The sequence below is a fragment of the Belonocnema kinseyi genome, chromosome 1 (genome assembly GCF_010883055.1).
Source record: "Belonocnema kinseyi isolate 2016_QV_RU_SX_M_011 chromosome 1, B_treatae_v1, whole genome shotgun sequence".
In the NCBI taxonomy this organism is placed as follows: domain Eukaryota; kingdom Metazoa; phylum Arthropoda; class Insecta; order Hymenoptera; family Cynipidae; genus Belonocnema; species Belonocnema kinseyi.
In genome coordinates, this window is record NC_046657.1 from 21,202,979 (window position 1) to 21,214,422 (window position 11,444).

Consider the following 11,444-nt stretch of genomic DNA (forward strand, 5'->3'; position numbering starts at 1 on the left):
AACAGAATCAATTTTTGTTTGCGTAAACAGGGATGTCTTTCCGTTGACTTTTTATTGTGAAACTTTATAAACTGAAAACAATTATTCATTTTTGAAACAATTATTATAAACAAATTCACAGTTTGAGACGATTTTTCAATGAATAGACTCAATTTTTGTTTACGAGATCAACAAAGTGTGTCTTTCCGATGACTCTTTGCTATAATACTTTGATTCATTTTTTAAACAATTTTTATAAACAAATTCAAATTTGGACGATTTTTCAATCAATTTATGTTTAAGTAAACAACTAGGGACGTCTTGTCGATGACTTTTTTATTATGAAACCTTGTAAACTGAAAACAATTATTCATTTTTTAAACAATTGTTATAAACAAATTCGCAGTTTAAGACGATTTTTTAATGAGTAGGCTCAATTTTTGTTTATTCAAATAACTAAGTATGCCTTTCTGATGACTTTTTGCTATATAACTTTGCAAACTGAAAACAGTTATTTATTATTTAAACAATTTTTATAAACAAATTCACATTTTTCCGATTTTTCAATAAATAGGTCTCGGATTAGGTTCAACTTTTGTTTAAGGAATCAAGTGGGGATGTCTTTTCGATGACTTTTTGCGATGAAACTTCGCACATTGTCAAAAAATATGCATTTTTTTAAAATTTGTTATAAACAAATTCACAGTTTGAGACGATTTTTCAATGAATAGGGTCAATTTTTTTTACAAAATCAACAAAGTGTGTCTTTCCGATGAATCTTTGCCATAATACTTTGATTCATTATTTAAACAATTTTTATAAACAAATTCAAATTTGGACGATTTTTCAATCAATAGGATCAATTTATGTTTACGTAAACAACTAGGGACGTCTTACCGATGACTTTTTTATTATGAAACCTTGTAAACTGAAAACAATTATTCATTTTTTAAACAATTGTTATAAACAAATTCACAGTTTAAGACGATTTTTTAATGAATAGGCTCAATTTTTGTTTATGAAATTAACTAAGTATATTTTTCCGATGACTTTTTGCTATATAACTTTGCAAACTGAAAACAGTTATTTATTATTTAAACAATTTTTATAACCAAATTCACATTTTTTCGATTTTTCAATGAATAGGTTCAATTTTTGTTTAAGAAATCAAGTAGGGATGTCTTTTCGATGACTCTTTGCGATGAAACTTTGCACATTGACAAAAATTATGCATTTTTTAAACAATTGTTATAAACAAATTCACAGTTTGAGACGATTTTTCAATGAATAGGCTCAATTTTTGTTCACGAAATCAACTAAGTATGTCTTTTCGACGGCTCTTTGATATGAAACTTTGCAAACTGAAAACAGTTGTCCATTATTTCAACAATTTTTATAAACAAATTCAAAGTTTGACGATTTTTTAATAAATAGGCTTAATTTTTGTTTACTAGGTCAAATAAGAATGTATTTTCGGTGACACTTTATTATAATAATTTTCAAATTGACAACAATTATTCTTTATTTAAACAATTTTTATGAACAAATTTTCAGTTACAATGAATGGCAAAATTTTTGTATACAGAATTTATTAACAATGTCTTTTCAATGACTCGTTGCTATGATAATTTGTAAATTCACAAAAATTATTAATTAATTAAAAAATTGTTATAAAGAAATACATTTTGTGTCATTTGTTGCCATTTCAAACACTGGGACTATAGATTGGATAAAGATAAAAATATATTGAAAGAAAGGTGTAGATCCAGAATGAAATTTATACTCAGCTATAGGCTTCATCGTGGATGCTGTGAAACAGGTAAGTGGTTCTACGAACGACGGAAACACGTCCAAAAAATTCTTTTAGAATTACGACACAATATCCAGAATCTAAAGCACTGCATTTAAATTCTACGTGAGGTCATTGAATTGAAAAAAAATCCAAGGTGTCAATTGGTAAAAAAGGACGCAAAATGTATTTGTTTATAACAACTCGTGTAAATAATAAACAATTATGTCAATTTGCAAATTATCATAGCAAAGAGTCATTGACAAGACATTCTTATTTGAATCCGAACATAAAAATTGAGCCCATCTATTGTAACTGTCAATTTATTTATAAAAAACTGTTTAAATAATGAATAATTGTTGTTAATTTTCTAAGTATAATAGCAAAGTGTCATCGAAGACATGCCCAGTTGATAAAAAAATGTAACTTATGCCGAGGCATATTCATTGAAAAAATGCCAAACAGTGAATTTGTTTATAAAAATTGTTTAAATAATGAAAATTCATTTCAGTTTGCAAAGTTTTATATGAACAAAGACACCTGAAAGACATACCTAGTTGATTAGGTAAACAAAAATTGAGACTATTCATTGAAAAGTCGCCAAACTGTGAATTTGTTTATAAAAATGGTTTAAACAATTACTAAAAAGCATCTATTATTAATTAATGCTAATAGAATATTTATTCCTTTCACATTTCACACAAAATCTTTCAATTTAAATAAGCTAAACATTGCCAATCCCAGAAATTATTTTTTCTTCATTAATTTTTTTATAACAGAGTAACATTTTTTTTAAATTACTAAGCCACTGCAAATTATTCACATATAGTTGTTTCACTGTTTTAAAATTATTTTTTATATCAATCTGAATATCTTAAAAGAAATGGTCCTTGGCAAAAGTTAGACAATTTTTTTTCAACTTTATTGTTAAATGACCAATTTTTAAACAATATCAAAAAAGTTTAATCAAACAAATCTTTACAAAATTTGAAAAGGTTTCATTAAAAAAAAAGTTTAAATCGGATGAATAGTGCAGGCTAAACATTTATTTGTGCACAATTACTTTTTTTTTAATTAAAAAAAATTTTTTGAAATTAAAAAAAAATTTTATTGATTTTTATATAAACGTAAAAACTCATGATTTTTACGGGGTTTTTGTCGCTTTCACCATAAAAATCAAATTTGCACCAATTTTCACTATAATTTTCCCAACCAGTGCGTCAGTATAAATAAATATACGACAAATTTAATTTCCCACCATATAGTTTAATTTTTAACCAGAGATGAATTTTCAACTAAAATTACAAATCTTCAAACAAACAAAATTTATGTTCAACAAAGTAGTTGAATTTTTAACCAAGCAGATGAGTTTTTTAATCCAAAAATATGAATTTTAGGAACAAAAAATATTTTTTAACATGCAAATTAAGTTTTCAACTAAAGAAATTAATTTTAAACCGAGACCAATAATTTTTTACCAAAAATTACGAATTTTTAACAAAATTAAATTGACTTTATACAATTTTTAAATTCATTTTAAATCCGACAATATGAATCATTAACAAAAAAGTTGATTTTCAACCCTATATTTAAATTTTCAACCGAACAGTTGAATTTTTTACTTAAATGATATATTAACAACAAAAAAGCATTGTTAACAGAGTCGTTGAGTCTTTAACTAAACAATATATGAATTTTTTATATGAAAAAATAAATTTTCAACCTAAGAGATTAATTTTCAACTATGATCATGAGTTTTCTACCAAAAATATAAATTTTTAATAAAAGGGTTGAATTATAAACCGCTAATATGTATTTCAAAAATAAAAAGATTAATTTTCAACACAGTTATTGGATTTTCTGTTAAATAAATGATTTTTTGCCCAAAAACATGTGTTTTTTGACAAAGAGGATGAATTAAACAAAATTTTATTAAATTTATAAAAATAAATTTTAACCCGAAAACATTAATTATCAATAAAATAATTAATTTCGAACAATATAATTAAATTTTCAACCAAAGAGATAGATTTTCAACTAAAATCATAAATCTTGAACCAAAGAATATGAATTTCAACAAAGTAGTTGAATTTTTAATTCAACAATATGAGTTTTCAAAACAAAACAAATTATTTTCAACACAATAATTAAATTTTCTACCAAAGAGATGAAATTTCAACCAAGTACATTAATTTTCTACTGAAGCGAGAAAATTTTTAACAAATTGCATGAGTCTTCAACTGAAAAAATTCATTTTCATCAAGAAATGGAAGTTGCATTTTCGACGAATAGAAAATATGAATTTTTAAGGCAAAAGAATAACTTTCAACACAGTAATTGAATTTTTAACAAAATTAAATTAAAATAGTATCAATATAAAATTAAGGTATTAACCTGAAAATATGAAATATCAACAGAAAATTTCATTTCGAACGCTATAGTTGAATTTTCAACTAAAATTGTAAATATTTAACAACAAAGAATGCATTTTTAACAGCGTAGTTGAGTTTTTAACTAAAAAGTTTCATTTTTAATCCGAAAAAATTATTATTTAAACTATAAAATAATCAATAATTTTCAACACAGGAATCCAATTTTCTACCATGAAGATGAATTTTTCAACCAAGACCAATTTTTTACAAAATACATAAATTTTTAACCAAAAATGTATTAAATTAAAATTAAAATTATTTCTTGAAAAAAAAGATCCTACTCCATCTTCACTCTATTGGGAATCGAACCACAAAACTTCTGATTTCCGGTCAGGTGCTTTTCCATTAAGCTATTAGAGGGATCAGAATAAGAACTCTTAATTGAAGAACATAACGCTAATTTTTAGCTAGGTATTAATGGTACAAGTAATTATTTCATAATTTTTTAAATTACATTTTAAATTTAAAAAATTAGTTTTTAACCAAAAGGACGAATTTTCAACTAAAATTACGAATTTTCCACCAAGAAAATTGTTTTTTGTCAGAGCAGTGGAATTTTTAACCCGAAAATATAAAGTAGCAACAAAAAATTGATTTCAAACGAAATAGTTGCATTTTCAAACGAATAGATCAATTTTCTATCAAGAAGATTAATTTCTTATAAAAAAGACGAATTTTCAATTGAATTGATTACTGACCCAGGTAGCTGATCAATCTCTCTAGCAATCAACATAGGCGAAGAGCTTCACAAAATCACCATGTACTGTCGAAAAATGGCCCATATCTACTCTTAAGATTTCTAAGAACATTTTTTATGATTTAGTTTCTTTTTAATATTATTTTCATATTTTGTAGATTTATGAATCAATAAAAAAATAATGTGGAAGATTTTAAGAATTTTTTAAAATTAATATTAAAAAAAAAAAATTTGTATTTAGACATTAGGAGACAGAAATTTAGTGCATGGCTGATAAAAGATATTAATTGGAGCGAATCGCATGTAATATGATGATTATGTATATAAAACAACGACACTAAATTCTGACGTCATATGCGGGAGTGAAACCCGCTTGGAATTATGTTTTGTTGACTGACAATTAGCGCTCAATTGAGCAAAGTGTCTCACGCTTAGGTCGCCACGCGCATTCTTGGAGTTTAATGAAAATCGTAAAATTTTACTTCTTCCAATTAGAAAACTAACAAAAAAATAATTTTAAAAATTAGCGCATTGCGCGCGCTTTTTAAAGTTTTCTTATAATTCAAAGTTGCACAATAAAGAAAAATGATCATTTTCAGTCTAAAAGATGTATAAATAAAAATTATAAAACTTTTATCTGCAGGATTTTTTAGATCAAAAGTATAGTTTTTAAATATTAATATTTCAAATGGAAGACATTTCAAAAGTAAATAATCATAATTACAGAATTTTTAATTGTAATACCTTAATTTGCATATTTGTTAATTGCAAGGTTTCAAAATTGAGAAATCTTTATTTTAAAGCTTTATAATTCGATGGATTTTTAGGATTTAAAATCAAATATTATTTTTAAATTAATTTTTTTTTTAAATTAAATTTCATAGATTTATCAATTAAATTTATATACGTTTACAGATTTACATTAAAAATTTCTTCAATTTTAACGATTTGCAGTTCAAAATTCTTTAATTTTGAAGATTTACAGATAAAAATTCTTAGATTTTGCAGATTTTAAAGTTCGAAAGTCAAGTTTTCAGATATAAACCTTAAAAAATTCGAATATAAATCATAAAGATTACAGAGTGTTGAATTTTCTAATTTTAATCTCGGAAATTTCCAAATTGTATAGAACTTTGAATTATTTATAGTTTTAAAATTTTTTATTTATACAGCTTTGAAATTAAAGAATTTTAAACTGCAAATCGTAAAAATTTAAGAATTTTCCATTCTAAATCTTTAAAATTGTAGAACCTTAAATTCAAAATCATTAAGATTTATGGGGGTTTAATTTTGAAAATGTACAATAAAAAAATTATGCAAGTTTTAGGATTTTAAATCAAAAAGTTGACTTTTGATTTCCAAAAGTATCAAAATTAAAAAATTTTTATTTAAAGTTTTTAAAATTGAACAATTTCCATTGTAACTCTTCAAAGTCTTAGAACTTTGCATTTAAAATCTTTAAAATTGAAGAATTTTTAATTTGGACTATTTAAAATTTGAAATGATAAATCTTCAATTTGAAAAAGATTCAGAATTGAAAGTAAAATTTTAAAATTGTAAACTTCAAAACTTGCATAATTTTTAGTTCAAAATTTTTTTAATTAGAAACCTGAATTTTAACGATTTATAAATAATGCAAAGTTCTACAATACTATTTTGTAAATTTTAACATTAAAGTGAGAAAATTAACTATTCTTTCATCTTTATCATTTTATGATTTTTATTTTAAATTCGAAAATTTTGCATATTTATAATTGAAAACTCTTCAGTTTTTAATTGTACAAATAAAAAATCCAAATTTTTTATAAATTTGATGATCAAAAGTTAGGTTTTTAATTCCAAATCTTTCAAGTTGATGAAATTTCGCAAATTGGAAAATTTAAATTTGCATATTTTTTAATTGTAAATTTTTTAAATTAAAAAATATTCAACTTTAAAGATTTACAATGAAAATGTTTTCAATTGTAACTATTTACAGTCTGCACCATTGACGTTTGATCCTCAAAATCATTCGAATTTAAGAATTTTTATTAATACATCTTAAAAACTGAAGAGTTCTTAGTTGATTGAAAAAATTCACTTTCAATTCTAAATCTTCCAAATTGAAGAAATTTCTAATGTAACTCTATTTTCTAATTGAAAAATTTGTATTTAAAAGTTTTACCATTTTGATGAGTTACATTTGAAAATTGTTCGATTTCAAAAATTTATTCTTAATTATTAAATTTAATTCTTACAAATTGATTAATTAAAAAATTAATTCTTATAAAATAATTCTTAAATTTGGATAATATTGTAGATAAAAAGTTCAGTTTTAAATTATAAATATTCCAAAGTGAATAGATTTCGCATGTAATTCATCATAATTAAAGACTTTTTTATTTTAAATCATGAAACTTTGTATGATTTTTTATTGTAAATTTTCAAAATTAGAAACTCTTAAATTTTAAAGATTCAACATTTAAATTTCTACAATTTTGAAGATTTAAAATTGAAATTTCTTCAATTTTAACGATTTGCAGTTTAAAATTCTTTGAATTTTAAGATTTATAAATCAAATTCGGTACATTTTGAAGATCAAAAGTCAAGTTTTAAATTCTCAATATTGAAAATAACAAAAATTCTAATTTAAATCATAAATATTGTAGAATGTTTAATTTCCTAATTTAATGTTAAAATTTTCAAAATTGTAGAACTTTGAATTATGTATAAATCGTTAAAAATAAAATTTGTAATTTTGAAAATTTACAATTAAAAGTTATGCAATTTTTATCTGGATCTTTAAAATCGTCCAAATTTAATCATTCTTATTATTACATCTTTAATATTGAAGAATTTTAAATTTCAAATCGTTTAAATTGAAGACATTTCAGTTTTAAATCATAAAAATTGTATTTTTTTTATTACATATTAGTAAAACATTAAAATTAAATATTTAATTAATTTAATTAAATATTAAATTAAAATTATGAAAATATTATATTAATATTATATATTATATCTTGAAAATTGATCAATTTTCAAAATTCAAGACTTGTCAATTGTAACGCTTCAAAATTGTAAAATTTTGAAGTATTAAATTTAAAAATTGATGACTTCTTAATTTTTTTAACTTCTTTAATTTCGAGGGCTTAGAATGAAAACCGTTTTACTTCAGACTTTAAAAATCATCCGAAATTTAACAATATTTATTTTTAAAAATTTAATTTAAGAGTTTTCAATTGTGAATCTTCAAAATTGAATTATTTAAACAAAAAACATTCGAAATAACATCATTTAAAACTATAAACGTTCCAGAATAAAGAATCTTATATTGCAAATCCTAAAAATTGAACAATTTGGAATTTTAAATCTTCTAAAAAAATCGATTTAAATTGCATACCTTTAAGAAAATATAAATTCTGATAATCGAACAATTTTCAAGTATTTATTTTCAAAATTCAAGAATTCTCAATTGTAACTCTTAAAAATTGTAGAATTTTTAATTGTAACTCTTTAAAATGCATGAGTTTTGAATTGTTTAAATGCCTTCAACTTGGAATATTTAGAATAAAAAACACTTGAGGTTTGATCTTGTAAATCATGCAAATTTAATTTTTTATTTTTACTTCTATAAATTTGAAATATTAAAAATTTCAAGTTATTGAAATTGAAATTTCAATCTTCAAAATTAAAGTTATAAAAAAAAATCGAAAAAATTAAATACTTTCAAATTATAAATCTTGCAAACTGATTAATTTTCAATTCTGCATTTATAAAATTCAAGAATTTTCACTTGTAACTTTTTTAAATTATGCGTTTTTAATTTTTTAAATGTCTTCAATTTCGAATATTTAGAATAAAAAACACGTTACTTTGGATCTTGAAAATCATGCAAATTTAATATTTTTTATTTTTACTTCTATAAAAGTGAAGAATTTTCAATTTGAAACCTTAAAAATTGAAGTTGACAAAAGCAAAACGATTAAAATTACATACTTTCGAAGTATAAATCTTGCAAATTTAGTAATTTTTAATTCTACATTTACAAGATTTAAGCATTATTAATCTTAACTTTTTAAAATTGATGCAATTTTAATGTCTAAAACGTCTTCAATTTTGAAGATTTAGAATGCAAAAATTCTTAACTTTTAATCTTGAAATTCATCCAAATTTAATATTTTTTATTTTCGCTTCTTTAAAATTGGTGAATTTCAAATTTCAAATCGTTAAAGAATCAATTGAAGAATTTTCAATTTTAAAGCTTCAAAATTGAAGTTGACAAAAACAAAACGATTAAAATTACAAACTGTCAAAATATAAATCTTTGCAAAATGATTCATTTTCAATTCTACATCTTCAAAATTCAAGAATAATCAATTGTAGATTTAAAAAATGTTTGCGTTATTAATTTTTATTCAATATTTTCAAAATATAAATCTTGCAAACTGATTAATTTTAAATTCTACTTTTTTAAATTCAAGAAATTTCAATTGTCAGTTTTTAAAATTGTTGCGTTTTTAATTTTGAAAATGTCTTCAATTGGAAACATTTTGAATATTAGTTCAAAATTTCATGATTTCATATTCTAAACATTGAAAATCAGACATCGGTACTACTTTGCTTCAAATTCCTGCTGGTTTAAAAATCTTAAAATTAAATTAAAAATTAAATATAAAAATATGTGAAAGCTGATGTAGCTTTTTCACTATTTATTTTAATTCAAGATTATTAATTATGGTTGCTGATACTTTAAATTCAAGGATATATTTTAATTTGATAATACGGCAATCATAAGAAACATTTTATGACCCGGTTTTTCTAGTTTAATTAATAATTGCAATTTTGCGCAACTTTATTATTTTTTAAATAAAATATTGTGGAATCCAAAAAAATGAACAAATTTGGATGAACACTGAGCTTATGAAGGTCGATTTTTTTCTAATAAAAACGTGATTAAAGTCGAGATTAATGATTTAATTTTTTTTGAATTCCTCGTAAGTCGACTTCAGTGGAACAGAGACTCGAGTGTTATATTACAGTCTTCTAATTGCAGGCTCGACCAAAAGGCGAAGGTCTTACGCCTTATCAGGGGAAAAAAAGATGCTTCGGCGAATACAAGTGCCCCAAATGCAAGCGCAAATGGATGTCTGGTAACAGCTGGGCCAATATGGGCCAAGAATGCATAAAATGCCACATCAATGTTTATCCACACAAACAGGTGAAAAATTAATTTAAAAATATTTTTCCAATCCTTTTTAATTAATACAAACTTTAAATTTTCTGAATTATAACTTTTTCGAATGTCAAGTGTTACTTCAATGTTACTTTGTTGAGTAACATCAATGGCAAATTTTTTGTTCTTTATGGTTTGTTATTTCAAATCCACAGGCCTCGGAATCATTTGAGAAATTTTAAAAATTAGTAAAAAAAATATTGTGAATTTGATTCCAATACAGAAAAAATGCAGAACAGTAGAGAAATCTTATACTTTTCTGTCAACAGCATCTCCATAAAAAAAATAGTAAATCCTAATGGCACTAATTTTGTATCAAATCCTATGTTCCAGAATCTTGGATATTTCTCTAGGATTTCTTTGAACTTCCCTAAAATACCTGGACATTTTTGACATTTTTTTAAGTTCTTGGAATATTCTAAAATACCCTAAAAACCTTCAAATCTTTTAAAATCCATGTAAATTTTCTAAGTCTTTAACATCCCTATTTTTCTAGAAATACTATTTCTTTATTTCTCGAGAAATTCGTAGAAATTCCCTAAAATCCCTTGAAACCTTGGAAATTTTGAAATTTCTTGAAATCTTTTCATATACCTTAAAACCTTTTGAAATCCATTTAAATTTGGTAAGTCTTTAAAATCACAATTTCCTTACAAATAATATTTTTCTATAAACTCTTTAAATTTCCGTAAAAACCCTTTAAACTTTGGAAATTTTGGAATTTCTCGGGATCTTTTAAAATTTTGAAAACCATTGAAATTTTTCAAGTCTTAAAAATCTCTATTTTATAGAAATAATATTTTTCTATAAACTTTTTGAATTTCGGTAAAATCCCTTTAAACTTTGGAAGTTTTGTAATTTCTCGGGATCTTATAAAATTTTGAAATCTATTGAAATTTGTCAAGTCATTAAAGTGCTAATTTCCCTACAAATAATATTTTTCTACAAACTCTTTAAATTTCCGTAAAAACCCTTTAAAATTTGGAAATTTTGGAATTTCTCGGGATCTTGTAAAATCTTGAAGCCCTTGGAAATTTTTCAAGTCTTAAAAATCTCAATTTCTATAGAAATAATATTTTTCTATAAACTCTTTGAATTTCCGTAAAAAAACCCTTTAAACTTTAAAATTTTTGAAAACCATTGAAATTTTTCAAGTCTTAAAAATCTCTATTTTATAGAAATAATATTTTTCTATAAACTTTTTGAATTTCGGTAAAATCCCTTTAAACATTGGAAATTTTGTAATTTCTCGGGATCTTATAAAATTTTGAAATCTATTGAAATTTGTCAAGTCTTTAAAGTGCTAATTTCCCTACAAATAATATTTTTCTA

At 23.1% G+C, this 11,444-nt stretch overlaps 1 protein-coding gene across 1 annotated transcript in view; it reads left to right on the forward strand.

The window, feature by feature from the left end:
• The window catches only part of LOC117170594 (zinc finger CCHC domain-containing protein 24-like), a 28,061-nt gene that overhangs the window by 11,683 nt on the left and 4,934 nt on the right, over positions 1–11,444 (forward strand). Inside the window, exon 3 of the mRNA XM_033357467.1 lies at positions 9,933–10,097. Within this exon, the coding sequence (XP_033213358.1) occupies positions 9,933–10,097 (165 nt within the window). The remainder of the gene's footprint in view (positions 1–9,932; positions 10,098–11,444) is intronic.